Here is an 18,044-nt window from a genome sequence, read left to right as displayed (position 1 = left end):
AGGCCGGGGAACCTGCATTTTAACACCCCCCACCACCACCACCACCACCAGCGGCCAGTGGGCGCTCACGTCGGGGCGTCTCTAGCCCAGGTCCCTGGCCGCTGTTCCTGCCCCCGGCGCTGTGCCCGCCCCCAAGGGCCTGGGGCGGGACGGGGGAGACCCCGGGCTGGCCCCAGACGGCTGTCCCCGAGCTGGGGCTCAAGGGGCGCTCACCTCTGCTCCCTGCTGGGCCTCCGCCTCCGAGGGTGGAGCCGGGCCGCCCCGCCTGCACACCTCCAGCTGCACAGGTGGCTGGGCAGGGCCTGGAAACAAAATTATAAGAGCGACACCTTAAAAAAAAAGTCCTCTCTCCTGGACTCCCCGCTCGCCAGTCGCCGGGAGCCCTCGGAGCCGCCACCATGGGTAGGTCGCGCGGCCGGGCTGGCGCGGGGTTGCCGGGGAGCAGGGGGGGCGGGGACCCGGGGTGCGGGGGCTGCGCGCTGGGGCCGCTGCCGAGGGGGCGCCGCGGGGCTCGACCTGGTTGCGACGCTGGTCCCCGCTGTCGCCGGCGGCCCGCGGACTTGCGCGCGGAGCCGGGAGGGCTGGAGCCGCGGACAGGCGCACGTCGTCGGGGCGGGAAGCGACCAGGGGTCAGGAGAACCGGGTCCCGCGGGCTCCGGGGAAGTCACCGGCTCCGATCTCGGTCTCCGCTGTGGGGGCGGAGAGCCCGACGCGGCCAGACTGAGAGGTGGCAGGAATCAATGCCGTCGCCTTGACCTGGCCTCCTGTTGGGAATCCTCGGTCCTCGCGTTCCCAGCCTGTGGGCTGGGAGTGGGCTTGAAACTGGCCGGGGTCGCGCACATGATGGCAGGGCCCCAAAACCTCCATCCATCCGGTGGGCGCTCAGTGGCTGCCTTGGCATCTCCCTTGCCGGTGGTCTGGCCAGGTGACCCTGCAGCTCCGGTGGGAGCCCTACCTGCCCCCCCCCCCCCCCCGCCCCGGGAATTGGAGGCCCTTGGTGGCCCTTATCACCCTGCCACTGTCCTCGAGCTTCAAGAGAAGGCACCCAAGGAGAGTAGCTGGTCCTCCACAGGCATGGAGCGTCAGCTCTAGGAAAGAACTTAATCCTGCCTGCTTCAGAATAGACCACGGGGGAGCAAATGCCAAAGCAGAGAGCAGAGCCCATCATCCCAGCCCTCTTCTTCCTTAAGGATGGGGAAGGCAAGTCAAGGGACTCCCCCTGAGTCACGCCCTGGATGAGCCCAGGCAGGCACAAGATGGTCCCATGGTGGAGAGAACCAGGTCTGACTCTGGCCTGCTTGCGCTTCTGTTCCCGGCTACCCCGTACTACCTCTAGGATTTTGCATCAGTAAATTAAACTCTTTGGGCTTCGACTTCCTCAGTCGTTAGAAGTATCCGTACCAGCCTCCGTGGTTGTGTCAGGGTGTGTACGAGTGTAGAACCTGGTGTGCCCCGCTGTGACAAGCTCGAATGTCTCACTGTACTGCGATACGTCATGGTTCACACTCGGGACTTCTAGCTGTGGCCACCTGTGCCTTTTCCAGAAAGATGCTACAGCCTCCCTCGGAGATGGAGGTTGTCAGCAGTGTGTGCTTTGCAGGCAGGCAAACTCCTGGGATGGAGTTCTGCATCCTTACCTCACACATCATTTGCTGGTCTCTCCGTGTGACTTCTCTGGGAGGGGCTCGGAGTATTTATTTGATCTTTAGATACTAAATACCTGAGGAGCATCTGTACTAGGTTTGGACTTTCCTGAAGTATTTCCAACCAGGCTAGCTGTCAACAGCCTGATTATTGATGAATGAACACAGTTAGCTTCTGAAGTGTAGTCCTAAATGAATTGATTCTTTCCAGTTTGCAAATTGGTCCTTCAGTGGTGGCTTTTTTTTTTTTAAGGTTTTATTTATTTATTTGACAGAGAGATGGAGAGCACAAGTAGGTAGAGAGAAAGGCAGAGAGACAGAGGGAGATGCAGGCTCTCTGCCGAGCAGAGAGCCTGCTGCGGGACTCGATCCCAGGACCCTGGGATCATGACCTGAGCCGAAGGCAGATGCTTAACCAACTGAGCCACCCAGGTGTCCCTTTTTTTTTTTTCAACTGAGATTGGCATAGCATGTGAGTAGCAATATATCCACATACCAGTTTTATGTTACTTAAGTCCTACAGTTTCAATATCTAAGTTTAGGTAGCAAATAAAACATTATGTTTTAAAGGATTTTTTTTTAAGATTTTATTTATTTATTTGACAGAGAGAGGGACACAGCAAGAGAGGGAACACAAGCAGGAGGAGCGGGAGAGGGAGAAGCAGGCTTCCCACCGAGCAGGGAGCCCGATGCGGGGCTTGATCCCAGGACCCTGGGATCACGACCTGAGCCAAAGGCAGACCCTTAAATACTGAGCCACCCAGGTGCCCCTAAAAGGTTTTTTTTTTTTAATAAAATGTAGCAGTAACTTCTCCTCTTGAGAACAGATCTTTGGCACTCAGATGGTGCCAAAATTGCTTTGGATCCCCCCATGACTGAAGAAGGAACACCTGGGATGCTCGGTGAACATGTCGGGGGGGGGGAGAGGAAGCCAGGCAACGGGTCTTAGAGACATGTTTGCTTTGAGCTGATTTTATCCCATGTGAAACTGGAACTAATTTTTCACACCAGGTTCTTTTGCTGGCCCTGGGAATGGGGAGCAGAAGTTGGGATGGAATAGGAAAGTGAGAGATGCAGTAAGAGTCAGAATTATACCATTTATTAGACTCAGTAACACAGCAACAAGAATCCACAAGAATAAACTGAATGAAAAGTTGCTTTAGGCATTTCGATGCATAGCTAAACCTGGCTGCAGTATCCAGTTAGAATCATGAACTGCAAACCCTTTGCTTTAAAGAGGGGTTGGCAAGCTTTTCCTGTAAAGGGCCAGAGAGTAAATATTTCCAGCTTTGGGAGGTAACATAGTCTCTGGCAACACTCAGCTCTGCCCTTGTAGTGCAAAATATATAAACACACGAGCAGAACTGCGTTCCAATAAAACTTTATGTATGGGCACAGAAATTTGAATTTTATGTAATTTTCATGTGTCACGAAATGGTTTTTAAAAATTGTTCTTCAGTCATTGAAAAACATGGAAACCATTCTTAGCTCGTGAGCCGTAGAAAAGCAGGTGGTGAGCTGGACTCGGCCCGTGAACCATCGTTCGCCTAGTCTTGCTTTAAAGTCTGGGTGTGCCCATCAGAGTCAGGCATGGAGAGGACGCTGCCTTCCCAAGAGCTGTCTTGTGGAGTTAGGTTTCCGAATGGCAGAGAACCTCTCTGATGAGGCTTTTGTGGGGCTAGGGATGCTTTTGCTGAAGATTTCAAATACCCAAATATCCAAATATCTTTCTCCCTTCACCCCATTTCCCTCCTTTACCCAGAGCTGAGCAAGAGTCTGCACTAAAGTTGCTGCTCTTGGAAATTACTTCCCGTATTTCACTTTGAAAATGAAGTATGAAGAGGCTTCAGGTTCTGTGAAACGAGCTCCTGCCTCCCTCTGCCAGAGCATCCAGACTGTTTTGAGGAACTCATTCACTTAATGAAGGATAGTTGATTATATTCCTGTCCCCCCACCTCTCAGCCTCCTGCTGGCCTTGTGGGATTCTGATGGGTTTTTCCAGGCAGCTTCCTGCCTGAGCATAAAATGATGGACTGGTTTTGAAGGTGCCACAAACCTGGTCACTGAAAAGTTCTTCCACCTTCTAGCTTCTTTCTAGAAGTTCTTGGGTAAACCAAAGAATGGCGCTGAAGTCCCAGGGAAGCTAGCAACCTGCTATAGGCTGTAAGTGTACAGCTAGAAGCTGGAGCCGCTCAGAAGGGGGCCTTGGGCAGCTGACCCTTGGGGGAATTGTGGGCCCCTCAGCAGGAAGAGAGAACTTCTGACCCGGGGATCTTTCGGGCTGACATGTCTGTAAGTCAGTGGTCTTCAGTCTTTAGTGTACATCAGGATCACCAAAGTGAGGGCTAATTCCAACACGATGCTGGGCGCCACCCCTCGAGTCTCTGCTTCAGTGGGTCTGGGGCAGCACTCAAGGATCAGCATCTATACAGGTTCCCAGGTCCTGCAGCTGCTGGTCCCAAAACGCCACATGGAGAACCACTGCTGTGAATGACTCTAAATGACAGGCTCTGTTTTTCTCAACCTGCACCCATGCCCAAATATTGCTGCTGTGCCCCGCCGATGAGATCGTGGCAGTAAGATCTAGTGCAACCTGGCCCCTGGCTTGTCTGTGATGATCAACTTTGCAGTAAATTAGTAACTAGAATTTGAAAATTAGCTTGTGCAGGCTAAGAATGTAGGGTAGGAAAGAGCAGGAGTGATGAATCCATGTGGTCCAGCTATGGCTGCCGGGGTGGGGGGGGCGGGGGCTAAGCCTAAATCACTGATAGACACAGGTATTTATTTACCATCCGTCTTGAAGAAACTCATATCCTCGGGGAGCAGGACCACAAACCCATAAACATTTTTCCACACTGAGGGATAGTCGAGGTAAATAAAGTACCGTTGGCTTTATGGTGTCTTGTCAAAGCTGGAGGATGCGCCGTCTTCATGCTGAATTTTTACCTAGTCCTTCAAAGCTGTACAGAATGTCCTGGCTGGAATTATTCCAGGTTTGATTTATTTGGATTTTTTGATTAATACTTTTCCTGCTGCCCTTTGAGTTACTGAAGAACAGGGAGTACAGGAGGGGTCCCTCAGCTGGCTAGTTCACCAGTGAGAGGGACAGCCGTCTGTTTTCCAGGGTAGAGCTGCATACGGCGGGGGTGGGGGGTGCGGGTGGGGACAGGCCACCCAGCCAGCCGCGCTCATACCTCTCCGGGCTGTGGCAGGTCTCGGACACAACTGCATCTCGATCCTATCCCTGGCAGGAGAGAAAGTGGGTAGGTGTCCCAGGTGAGCTGATGAAGGGTATAAAAACAAGGGTGGACTCTGAGGAACATTTCACATTCTTCCGTGATGATAGTAAAAGAATAAGAGCAGTGTTATCTGCAAACGAATGTGAACCACTGACTCAGAATCCTGGGGTTGCAACATAAAGAACCCAGGAACCTCTGTTTTGTAACTTCGTCTCTTGGTTTCAGAGCCCAGGAATGTATCACTGAGGAACCTGGGTCATCTCATGGGGTTGCTGTGAAGGGGGCCAGGTCAGACAGGCCATGCAGTGCCTCTGCTCGCCGCCGAGCCTCAGAACAAGGGCAGCTACCCTCTGCAGGTGGCACAGAGTTAAAGGACAGTCTCAGCAGCCAGAAGGTGGCCCCAAAGGGAAGGGATAGCATCTTCCACAAACTTTCTGGAGAATGAGGAAGATCTAGTTCCTCTGAGCCTGGACACCAGCCAGGGCCCCCCACGGGGCTCCTGAAAGGAAGCCTGTCATTGAAGAGGGTGTAGAGCCATCCAGTTGTTGTGTGGGGAATGTGTGAAACTGAGCACATACCCAAAGGAAACTGGTCCAAGAATCAGACTTAAGACTGGAAAATTCACAAAATGTACTCCCATAGGAAGACCCATTGAAAGCTCACAGACTAAGCATTTGAACTTCTACAGTCTGCCTCAAGAGGCAAGATTCTATTGTAAGCTCTATCAGGACATATTAGAAGGTAGACTTGAGATGTTCTTGGAAGAACAAACCTCTTTTCCCAACGCGTCAAAACACGTCAGCTCACATGGTGTACGAGTTTCCTGTGGTTGCTGTAACAAAAGTATCACAAACTGATCGTTTAAAACAGCAGAAATGTAGTCTCACAGTTCTGGAGGCTGGAAGTCCAAAATCAAGGTGCCTGCAGGGCCATGCACTTCCTGAAGGCTGTAGAAAATCACCATCTCTTAGCTTTGGTGTTGCCGGCAGACCTTGGCATTCTTTGGCTTAGAGGTGGGTCACTCCAGTCTCTGTCTTCATCATGAGGTGATCATCTCCCCCACCACGTGTCTTCACACCACCTCCCCTCTGTGCAGCTCTGTCTTCACATGGCTGTCTTCTCATAAGAACACTAGGCGTGTGGGGTTAGGGACCCACCCCTCTCCAACATGACCTCATCCCAACTCATTACATCTGCAAAACCCCGTTTTCAAAGAAGGTCACAATCTGAGATTCTAGGAAGGACATGAGTTTTGGGGGCCACGATTCAACCCAGTACACGTGGTAATAGAAAATGTTCTTCTGAAAGATGTATGTCACTTATATATGACTTTAGGCAGGACTTATTCTTAGTGTGTAAAGAGGACGCCACTGTGGCTTACATCTTCAGCTAAGGTGCTACAGGTAATGACTAGTATCTTCCCCCAGCAAGACAGATGGATTTGGGGGTATAGCGCTAGTCAGTTCTAAACAGCCATCTATTGGGGCGCCTGGGTGGCTCAGTCACTTAAGCGTCTCTTAATTTCAGCTCAGGTTATGATCTCAGAGTCGTAAGACTGAGCCCCACTTCGGGCTCCACATTCAGTGGGGAGTCTGCTTCCCTCTCTCTCTTTCCCTCTGCCCCTCCCCTCACTCATCTCTCTCTCTCTCTCTCTAATAAATGAATAAATCTTTACACATATTTTATCATTCCAGAAATTTCTTAGAGATATTCTCGTGATAGGAATAAAGCCATGTATAGCCTAAATATCAACTGGGGGGGGGGATGTGCTGTAGATCACTTTGTAGCCTAACTTTACACTTACTATGATCATAAGCATTTTTTTTCCAGTCATGATCTAACATCTAAGAGCAAAAAACAAAACAAAAAAAAAACAAAAACAAACTTCGTGTCTAAAATTTAGGATCTCAAATTAATAAATAATAAAATTTAGGATCTCTAACTTAATGGCCTCCAAAACAAACCCCCAAACGACCAGGAGGTTGGTTCCTTTCGATTTGGTGACACTTGCGTGCCTTTGGCATCGTTCTCGCCTAGGACGACACAGTGTTTCAGGGCTGATGTGACGGACTCGTTTCTGTTGCCTGTTCGGGGTGCACAGTTTGCTGCTGTTCCCCATGCTCCCCTCTCTTGCTTCCTCCTGGAGCCTGCTGGGGGCCGGGGTGTTGGTCTGTCTTACCGCTGGCTTGCGAATAGATCCATTTACTGACTCTCAGCAGGAGAGCGCTGAAAGCAGGACTCCCTCTAAGTTCAGAACAAAGGCTGTTCTTCCAGAAGAAAAGAACACCCAGGTGTAGATAAAGGACATGGGGGTGGGGGGAGCAAGGGTCACCTTCCTGACACACAGGAAATGCTCTCAGCTGAGTGACCGACCCTGCCCATGCCTGAGGCAGAACTTAGGCTTGGCCCTGGGCCCATTCTGTTTTGCCTAAGAGCTTACTACATATTAACTCTGCGGCACCCTCTGGCCTGGCCCACTTTCCCTGCAATTGAGAAGTAAACAATCTCTGAGCATATCCAAAGGTGGGTGGCTCCTGGGACCTGGAGGGATCATTTCTTACTGAAGGAGAATGGGAATGGCCCTCAGCATGCATGTCTGTAATTCTGGAAACAAGATGCTAAAAGTCACCGGTTATTTATAAACCCATCAGGGGTGGCCTCTATGGGCCTCTGAAGCCTAGGATTTTAGACAGTCCCGTGTAGAAATCTTTTTTAAAAAGATAGGAGGCTATCTGTAACCTACAGCAATGGGCCGGGCACCACCAGTGCTCTCTGACTGTCATGGGTTTAATTGTGTCTGCCTCCCAAATTCATAAGCTGAAGTCCTAACCCCTGGTACCTCGGAATGTGACCTTATTTGGAGATAGGGCCTCCACAGATGTAATTCGTTCAGATGAGGTCATGCTGGAGTAGGGGGCCCCCAGTCCAATACGACCAGTGTCCTTATACCAAGGGGACATTTGGACGCAGGCACACACGCAGGGAGAAGACTATGTGAGGATGGAAACAGAGGTCTGGGTAATGCTATCATGAGCCACAGAACGGCTAGGGTGGCCAGTAACCCCCAGAAGCTGGGGAGCAGCCAGAACAGAGTCTCCCTCGCAGTCTCAGAAGGAGCCCTCCCGGCCGGCGCATTGGTCTCAGCCCCCGGCCTCCTGACCGTGGGAGAATACGTCTCCGTCGTTTTAAGCTACTCTGTACCGTAAGCTAGAGCCCAGACTCAGGGCTGCCTCCCTCAGTCCTGACGGTGGGGTCCCCAGGCTGAGGGAGGAGGTGTCGGAGGCCTGGCTGCTGCCTGGTTAAAGAGACGAGGCTGGGTGTCACTCACTCAGTGAAGGCAGACCAGCGGTCCCGGTCCCACAACAAGGGGGTGACACGGTTGTGAGCCAGATACAGCTAAGTGACTTTATACCCTGTGTCTGTCTGCTCAGCAGCTGGGCTCACGCCTCTGGCCGGTGTGGCATATATGGATACGGGATCACCAGCGCCCCCAGACTGAGCTGGTCCCCGCGGTGGCACCATGCCAAAGTCACTTAATAAGACCTACGCGATCCCATTAGCCCTGGTTTCCCTGTGTTGCTAAAGTAGCTTCATGCAATTAGGGTTCAGCAGATGTTCCTAGTTCTCAAAGGCCCAATGATAACTCATTTGTTTTCCGCAGGGGTAACTTGGTTAAACCCCTTGACATTCTGAAAACCTTACACCAGTGTGTTCTGGTGATGGCGCTGTTTGCTGATGGATCAATGGAAAAGTAGACTGTCCCTTAGTGGGGAAGACAGTATTTGTGGAAAAGTGGCTATTTCTATAAAAACAACAACAACAACAACAAAACACCCAGTAGAAGGATGGGCAGGGCACTGGCCACAGACGTGCAGGAGGTACGTGGCGGGAGGGCCCGTGGGGCTGGAATGTGGCCCGTGTCTCATTGCCAAGCAGGGCATCCAGCCAGGGACTCCTTTTCTTGTTGGACCCACGCCGCTGTCCGCCAGTCAAGCCATACCTCCTGGGGCAGCATCCGGCTTAAATGATTACAGTCCTCCATATGCAGAGAAATACCATACAGGCCAGCAGGGGCCCTGAGGGCGGGAAATGTGGCGACAAAGCCAAGTAAGAAAAATAATGATCAGGTCGGCCAAGAAACAGCCTCAAGGCGGACCACTCCAGAAACGGGCCTGGATGACAGGCACAACACTTGTCCCAAAGCTGACCTGACAGCTAGGGTGGCCAGTAACCCCCAGAAGCTGGGGAGCAGCCGGAACAGATTCTCCCTCGCAGTCTCAGAAGGAGACTCCAGGGCCAGCCCGTTTAAGGAAAGAAGAGTGCTTCCCACTTCCTCATCAAAGCTAATCAGTCTTTGGAAAAAAAACAAACCAAGTGCGCCACACAAGGCACTCAGCCCCTTCCTGCCCCCCCCCCACCCCATGCCTCCTGTCACCTCACCTCAACTGCAGTTAGCTGGACGCATATCCTCCTGGGCTCTTTTTGAAGTGGCGCACACTCGATTTCCTCGCCGAAAAGGGGGGGGGATCCTATGATATGTGAGGCTCTGTGACATTGGTTCAGAAGTCAGAACAATGGCCCTCTGTCAGGGCAGTTACAAAAAGACTAAAGAAATCTAAAAGGGGGCGCCTGAGTGGCTCAGTCAGTTAAGCGTCTGCCTTTGGCTCAGGTCATGGGATCGAGTTCTGCATCGGGCTCCCTGCTCGGTGGGGCATCTGCTTCTCCCTCTCCCTCTACCCCTCCCCCTGCTCTCTCACTCGCTCGCTCTCTCTCAAATAAATAAATAAAATCTTAAAAAGAGAGAGAGAAAAATATAAAAGGAGGAGAGAGTATCTGGGAGGCCAAGGGGAGGGGTGAATTGCTAAATCCTAATGGTGCTGGGATGCTCTGAAGGAGCCTGTTGCCGAGAGAGAATTAGAAGTCGTGGGCCTTGACCGCCCGGGTGGAGGAAGATGGAAGTCAGATCCCGGAGGGCTTGTTATGCTGTGCTGAGCGGCAGGTCTGACCTTACAGGTAGCAGAGAACCAGGCAGGTTCAGGAGCCATCCTGAATGGCTCCATCTGAGGAAGCTCAGGTCCGCTGCGGTGAAAGGGAGACGGGAAAGGTTGAGACAAACATCTACTTGTCTCGGTCATCCCGGTGAACAATGAACGGAGTCAGAATCATATCAGAGGAGCTGATCACCTGGCCTGGAGCCACCACTTAGGGTGCACACCTTCACACCGGACCCTTTCCTTGACTGCTCCCCAGCATCGCTCTGGAGCAACAAGGGGCTCCCAGACTGTAGAGCGTCAGCACGAGGCGGGCTTGATCACATGCAGACGGCCGGGCCTTACACGGGGAGTTTCTGATTTGGTAGGTCTGGGATGGACCCGAGAGGGCACATTTCTGACGGTTCCCAGGAGCTGCTGCTGCTGGGCCAGAGACCACACTTTGAGAACCACTGCAGTGGGGAATTAAACACGATCGTGAAACCCCTACGACTGCATGCATGCCGAACACTGTAGTGCTGCCCGTTCAAAAAGCAGCTTAATTGAAAATCAGTGCTTGCCCCCGTGGCTTGTGTTTAAGAAGATTGGCTTTCTTCGGTCCACAATTTGCTAATCCCTGTGGCCTAATTTCCCAGGACGATGTCATAAGGACCTTCTTGCTTTGAGTGTGAGCAACCCTAGAGGGGACTGCCTCTACTTTGAGAGCCCCTCTCAGCCCTGCCAGGGATCCCCCATCACAAATTCTTGCCCTATATTTTCATCTTAAATCAGCCCGTTCCATACATCCGTCCACACTCCCCAGCCGTCTTCATGGGATGCAGCGAAGAGCAAAGTTCATTTCATTCCTGCAGATCTGATCTTACTAACCAACTTGCAAAGATGCTGTCAGCATCTCTAGGTGAAGGAATGGCGGGCCAGAGGTTAAGTGCTTTGAATCTTTAAAGCCACATGATTAGGAAGGGTGTCCCAAGCAAAGGCTCAACCTCCTGCTCCCCACGGCCCATGCCCTTCCACCTGAAAGAATCCAGGGTTGATCAACTTAACTCATTTTCCTCCTGGTTTATGAAACCATTTTCAGACCGCCTCATTCCTTGTAGCGTCCCGGGAAGGCATCGTTGGCACTTTACAGGTGGCTCACGGAGAGTAACCTGCAGAATTTAGCAGAGCAAGTAAAGATTCTGCCAGATCCCATTTAATAGGCATGGGGTTGGACTCCTGAACCCACAGGTAGAAAATGTAGCTAAGGGAAAAAATTATTAAAAAAGAGCACTTTGCGGGCAAATTAAAGTTGCTGGAGGTTTGAGTCTTAGTTCTATGTGAACAGTGAGTGAGCGATAAAGACCTACATGTACAGAGCTTGAGGCAAATCCTTGTTTATTTCCTATTGCCGTTCTTGCACACTACCACAAACTTAGTGACTTAAAATGACACGAATTTATTATCTCGCGGTTCTGGAGGTCAAAAGTCTGCATGGGTCTCGCTGAGCCAAAATCCAGGTGTCGGCAGGGCTGTGTTCCTTCTGGAGGCTGTAGGGGACAGTCCGGTTCCTTGTCTTTTCCAGCTTCCAGAGGCTGCCACATTCCTTGGCGCATGTTGGCCTCCTAGAAATCACCATCACTCCAACCTCTGTTTCCTTCTTCACATCTCCTCCTTTGACTCTTTTAAGGACCCATGTGATTACACTGGGGCCACCACATAGTCCAGGATAAACTCCCCATCTCACGGTCTTTACCTTAATCACATCTGCAGAGTCCCCTGGCCATGGCAGGTAACACATCCACAAGTTCCAGGTGTTAGGACATGGACATCTTGGAGACCACTGTTTCTGCCTGCCATGCCATACAGTCCTAAAAGCAATACATAGCTTTTTAGCAATACTCCCTCAATTTCAGTCTTGGTGATGATGGGGAGGAGTTTCCTCTCTGCCTAAAGGTAAGAGCTGCTCAGACCGCAGCAGATTCTTCATTCCTTCCAACATCCCAAGTCCAAGTCCTAGAAGTGCACTCTTCACGCCCATCATGATGCTGAGAGAATTCTTAATTTCTAGGTCATGAACCATTACAGTTAGAATTTCCACCCCTAAATGGTTCAAAATATGGTATGTGCTATGTTAGATAGTAGGAAATACCTTAATGAAGAGATTTCATTAAGTAGTGGGAAATTATTAATAGACTGTCTTTCTTGGTTTTGCCTGCTCTCCCTCCAAGTCAGTAATCACAGAAATGTATAATGTACACTTATTTTATTAAATTCTTTAGCCAAAAGAAAGACAAAAGGGCCTGCTAGGCCTAGAGTAACAACAGGAGCCAAGGTCGACTCTGTGCCCAATACTGGCACGCCTGATTCTAAGCTGCTTTATTTACTCCGATCAGTAGTTATATCCAAGTGACCCATGGCCGGGGCTAGGACCGCGGACCACTCAAATGCGCTGATTAGGTTTACTGTCAGGATACGGACATATAAGGCTCAACATACACGCCCCTTGAGCTTTCTCAGAGAGCTATCCTGTTGACACAGATGTGAGATAAGAAATGCTGACTGCATTATGCATCCGCCAGATAGCTCTGAATTCTGCAGCAGAAGAGGTTAGCAACCTCTGCCCCGCAATAATCAAAGTTGCTCTTTGGAATGCGCACTTTTCAGAAAATAACAAGCTTCCTGGGTGATGGCCGGGTACTAAATCTAGGATTTTCTCCTGGGTGAGCGTAGGGATTTCATTTTCCATTACGTAGTTCTGAGTGTGATGGTTGTTGTAACAAGACCGAAGCTCTCTTTTCTGTAACCGTTTATGTTTGAAGTAAACAAAATCTTTACCATTATTATTTGGCAAACAATAGGTGATAAACAGCATTTTTCAAAAAAATGATAGGTGTGGGGCGCCTGGGTGGCTCCTTCGGTTAAATGTCCGACTCTTGGTTTTGGCTCAGGTCGTGATCTCTGGGTCCCGGGATTGAGCCCCACATCGGACTCTGCGCTCAGTGGGGAGTTGGCTTGAGGATTCTCTCCCTCTGCCCCTCCTCTCACTATCTCTCTCTCTTTCTCTCTCTCTCTCTCAAATAAATAAGTAAATCTTTAAAAAAAATTATAGGTGCTACCCTGGCCGGATGAAATCTTTCCTGAGGAACCACGTGGAAGGAACAGTTGCAGTAAAAAAAAAGCTCTGGGCTGTCTCTGTTGGGTTTGGGACTTTGGCCCTCCCTCCTGCTTTTCTGTCAAGGCCAATGGCAAGGACCGGTCTGAACCCGGTGCAGGCGGTGCTCAGCTTGCTTTGTCTGGTCTTTGGGAGACAATAGTGAGACCACATTATCTGAAGCGAAAGCTGGCAGCGCATCGTACGGCCCTGCTGTTTCCTCTAGAAGACGGGGCGCCTCCGCAATGAAACGGGCTGCAGATACCACCACCAGGCTCGTTTGGGGGCAGTTCTTCAGAAGCAGGTGTTCCTGGCTGGGTCTTTTATTCCACTGGAGAATAGCAGTCCCCAGTCTGCCGATGAAAGCTGGTTTGTGGGCTGCACCGGTCATGGGCCCATCTGGACACAGAGGGCACCCTCAGGGTAGGACACACACACACACACACACACACACACACACACACACACAATTTAGAAAAGGCTGGGGGAGGGGCACAGGAAGTCACAAATGTCCGTGTAGGTGCCCAGAGTAGTGGCCTCGGTGGCCACCCACAGGAAGTGGTTCAAACTGACCAAAACCAGGAAGGAGAGTTGTGTGAGGAGGGCCTACTTCAGAGGAGGTGCGACTGTCCCTTGGATGCAGCCGTCTGAGGGGACACTTGGGGAAGGTGAGGCACCAGGCCTGGCCTGGGGGCTTCGCCCTCGGAACTGTTACAGCAGTCCTGTGAGGGGCATGGCGTTGTCCCCCTCTGAGAGGTGGGCTGTTCGGAGGGAAGCTGGGCCTACCCCTGGTCACAGCCGGAAAGCAACATGTCTGCCCCCGGGCCCACATGCTTCACCTGTTGCCTCTCAGAGCAGCCCCTTCCCACAAGGAAGTCTGACTGGGGAGAAAACCAGGCTCTTCGTGTGGAGGAATCTCCTTCCAGAACTTTATATAGATGGCAAGAGTGGGGCCTGGAGCCCCAGGAGGCCCGGACAGGTTATTTCCCACCTTAGGACAAGGACTGAAATAGCACCACTGCTCTGGAGAGGGCAAAAGTAGTGTGTGGTGTGAGGCCAGGGGGCCGTGCTGAGCTGGGGAAGTGCCCATGCCCACAGCACAGCGTGACCAGAATCAGGAAGCGGGGCCCCGGCCCGCGAGGTGGGTGGCTGGGGGCCTCGACCACCACAGGGGTCTGGGCCAAGCGCGGCGTTCCTCAGGCAGAGCTGCGGTTTTGTTTCATGTGGGCTGGGGCTCAGGGCCGGCACATAATGAGAATATGAGGGGACAGGCCAGCTTCTGTATTTGCTCCCTGCTCTGGACGGCGGGCACAGAGTGTCTCTGCGGTGCTCGGGGAAGTAATATAAAACCTACGTACGGAGACCAGTCAGGCACGCCTGTGGGTGGTTCTCGGGGGGAGGGGGCCCCTGAACCAGCGGGGACATCACTGTGGGACCTGTGAGACATGCAGACTCAAGGGGCCACCCCCCCCCACCTGCGGAGTCAGCAGCTATGGGTGTGGGGTTCGGCAACCTGCTCTCTCAAGCCCTCCAGTGATTCTGAGGCACACTGAAGTTTGAGGACCATTCTTTGGGGTCACTGATTCGTAATAGAGGCAGGGAGCGCTCAAGGGTTCCCCCAAAACAGAGGACTCTAAGATCTGGGCAGTGGGGGGTGGGCACAGCATGTGACAGGCACTGGTAACTACAGGGCAGCGCTTTGGGGCGGGGAGCCGTGCCTCGAGACAGGTTATGGGTCAGCTCTTGTCAAAATCCAGGTGAGACCCGAGCAGGGGCTGGGCCGGTGCGCATGAAGGGTATGCCTGAGATCCAGAAGGTCGAGTCAACGGCCCTTGGTTTGCACTGGCTCACGTGGATGCTCACCTTGTTTCTTCTTGCGCTTCTAATTCCCTCCTCTGACAATAAGGCCCTGCTATGCGGTAGGTACTGGAAAAGATGTTGGGGATGGGGAGATGGATACCCCTAGAGGGGAGGCAAAAATATGGACCATGGCCCTCCGGGAGCTCAGGGAGGCAGACAGGGCTCTGTGAAGGTCATGCCGTGACAAGGTTGACGGCAGGTGTAGGAAAGGGGCCGGGGCACTCCTGACACAGGAGTTACGCACGGTCTTGGGCATTAAGGACTCCGGGTGGGCGCCCGGAGTAGCTGGGAATCATGGGAGCCCTCTGTGCGTGGGGAATGGGCTGGAAGGAAGGCCGTCACAGGTAAGGGGAAAGGGGGGGGAATCCTGTGTTGGGCATCCTGCAGCATTTCATATTTCCCTCACTGAATCCTCACCAAACACCACTGACCTCGTGAGATCATAAAGGGCGTGCAAAAACGTTTGGATTTCCTCCTGCGGGCGATGAGCAGCCTTTGAAGTGTTTTAAGGAGGAAATGGTTTTGGCACCATGCTCGGAGCCTCTGACTCTCAATTCTGACCGCAATGAGAGTGGCCTGAAGAGCTAAGTAAAAGAAAATCTGATGCCAGGCCCCACTCACCAGAGCGGGCTAGAAGTTTCTGGATAGCACATCTGTCTGCCCTGAGAAGTCAGAGGGTCTGAGTGCGGGCTCAGCAAAAAGTATTTTAATTACTTGACTTTAATAGTGGCGTTTTGGTTTTCTTTCAGGAATGTCCAAGTCATGGGTGAGTATCCTTTTTTTCTTCTCTACATAGCTTCATTTGGCAAACCTCAGGCTGTTCTGCTCCTAAACATTCACAGCTGTGCTTCCTTCACTTATCAGATGTCTGTCATACGCGTCAATCAGTGCGGGGACAGTCCTGAGCTTCTGTGGGAAATTTTTTCTCTTGAGGAAATGCTAGTGTCTAGTCCTTCTCGAACGAACGAGAAGACTGGGTGCTTTATTTCATTGTTGTCTCTGTGTGGCGTGTAAGGGAATAAACATTTTTGAACTCTAGATTCCACGTCTGGATAGTCGGTCAGTGGCAAGTCACTAAATACACACCAGCTACTTTCCGTGCCATTCACATTCATTTGTGAACGTGGGCCAGCGAGGAGCATGTTTCACTCCTACACTGTTTCCTTTTGTCAGGATTGCTTTGGCTATCCCGTGAGCATCTTCTTCATCGTGGTCAATGAGTTCTGTGAAAGATTTTCCTACTATGGAATGAGAGGTAATGTGTTTCACCCTCCTCCCCTCGAGTGCAGAGCCTGAGTTACCACAGCTCCTAACTTTGTCTCCCCTCCCTCCCGCCCTTGCCCCCTGCAAAAAGCACTCCTGATTCTGTACTTCAGCCGGTTCCTCGGATGGGACGACAATCTGTCCACGGCCATCTACCACACGTTTGTGGCTCTGTGCTACCTGACGCCAATTCTTGGCGCCCTGATCGCTGACTCCTGGCTGGGAAAGTTCAAGTGAGTGTTTACAGCTTCCTTGTGAAGAAATAAGCCCAAAAGTAATGATAAGCTTTGTGGTTTGGAATGATGGACGGTGGGAACAAGGAATCAAGGCCCGTCAAACTCTTAGGAGAGTCTGCTAGGCCCTGTTTCGGCTCAGAGCCTATCCCTAGAGTCTAGCACAGTGCCTGGCATTGTGCAGTGAGAATGCAGGTAGCACTGGTAGGTTTTTTCCTTCCTCCAAACAGTGATAACATCTTTGTCTCCTCTTGAAATAGTAGCAGGGATACCGTCCATCATTAATCATGTGTGAGGCACAGAGTTAAGGTCTAGAGAACACAAAAGCTCCCTGACGTATGTCCCCACTGCTGGTAGGCTCGTCCTGCCCGCTGGACAGAGAGGACGTGGGCCGCTCACCCAGTTCTATAGGAACAGCTCCAAGAGTGGACCCAGTAGACAGTTATCCAGAAGTCCCGAGGACTTAATGAGCAAGGAAGTGGAGGCTCTTCTGGGGCCAAATTCACGGACCATCTCAAAAGAATTCAATTCAGTACAAAAATGACCGATGGCCCACTGCTGGCCAAATATTGTTACCAGGCACAAGGTAAGTCTCTCTTACCATTTAATCATAGGTGTTCTCACTTCGGTAGTCAGGTAGAAGAAAACATTTGAGTTTTTCAAGTAGTTCAAAGGTGAAAGAGACCTTTCCTCCTTCCCCTGGCTCTGGTCAGTGTTGCTCTACACGCGCTGGCTGGGCGACAAATCCTCCAGCAGGCTGCCTTGCGGAGAGTTGCCAGCCTGACTCAAGTGTGAGGAACAAGTATACGCATGACTGGGCTCTTGCATTTTGAAGCAGGAGGCCTTTCTGTGGGAGCGGAGGAAGTGGACGGCTCTCGAGCAGTTAACTTGGACTCTCTTAACTCCTTTCAACACAGGACAATCGTGTCGCTCTCCATTGTCTACACCATTGGACAGGCGGTCACTGCAGTGAGCTCAATTACTGACCTCACAGACTTCAACCATGATGGAACCCCCGACAACCTTTCCGTGCATGTGTGAGTTAATGCTACCTGCTGCCCTACCCCACCCAGCCACTGGTTGCTTCCGCGGTGCTCAAATGTTTCATCTTTTTCCTTGAACTTCACCGTAAGTGTAAGGAGGACCTTCCTTCCTCATCAGTAGAGAGAAAGCTGTTTAGTTGACTACGAGTTGGGTCTTTGTGTGTGTCACCATCCTCATAGTTCTCCGGAGTCACTGCTCTTGTGTCTTGGGCACTTCTCAACATGAGCCACGGTCAGCGCACGGAATACTTGTGTTAATCTTGATCTTCCCTAGAGGGACATAACTCCCACGGACCTTGATCCCTAATTGTGCCAGGTTTCCTCCAGACTCGGTACCTTTGGTTGTCTTCTCGTACCATACTTCTGCTTATTTCTCAGTAACTCAGCTTCGTAAGTATTTGGTCCAGCCCTACTGCTCTGAGTTCTTGATAGAAAGTGCTGTAGACAAGTGCTCCTCTGTGAGATTAATTTCCCATCACTGCAGTCTGGCCCAATAGACAACTTATAAAGATTTATTTTGTTTCCTGTGCTGGTGCCTCTGTTTCTTGATTTATGAGTAAGCCATCTTATGGGTTGGGAAAATAGTCACTGAAATTCAAATTAGTCTCTGCAGTTCCTGCGTTTCTGGTTTGTTAGTCAATC

The 18,044-nt window shown here is 51.4% G+C and overlaps 1 protein-coding gene across 1 annotated transcript in view; it reads left to right on the top strand.

The window, feature by feature from the left end:
• The first annotated feature begins 13,736 nt into the window (after positions 1-13,736).
• Positions 13,737-18,044, top strand: part of SLC15A1 (solute carrier family 15 member 1) — a 35,569-nt gene continuing 31,261 nt past the window's right edge. Inside the window, exons 1-6 of the mRNA XM_028112070.2 lie at positions 13,737-13,950; positions 14,761-14,922; positions 15,613-15,629; positions 16,037-16,118; positions 16,218-16,359; positions 17,277-17,396. Of these exons, the coding sequence (XP_027967871.2) occupies positions 13,737-13,950; positions 14,761-14,922; positions 15,613-15,629; positions 16,037-16,118; positions 16,218-16,359; positions 17,277-17,396 (737 nt within the window). The remainder of the gene's footprint in view (positions 13,951-14,760; positions 14,923-15,612; positions 15,630-16,036; positions 16,119-16,217; positions 16,360-17,276; positions 17,397-18,044) is intronic.

This window comes from Eumetopias jubatus, unplaced genomic scaffold (genome assembly GCF_037043125.1).
Source record: "Eumetopias jubatus isolate StellerSeaLion01/CBP00866 unplaced genomic scaffold, mEumJub1_p1.0 scaffold_3, whole genome shotgun sequence".
NCBI classification, from domain to species: Eukaryota; Metazoa; Chordata; class Mammalia; order Carnivora; family Otariidae; genus Eumetopias; species Eumetopias jubatus.
Note: the sequence above shows the minus strand (reverse complement) of the source record. Positions and strands in the feature narration are given on the sequence as shown.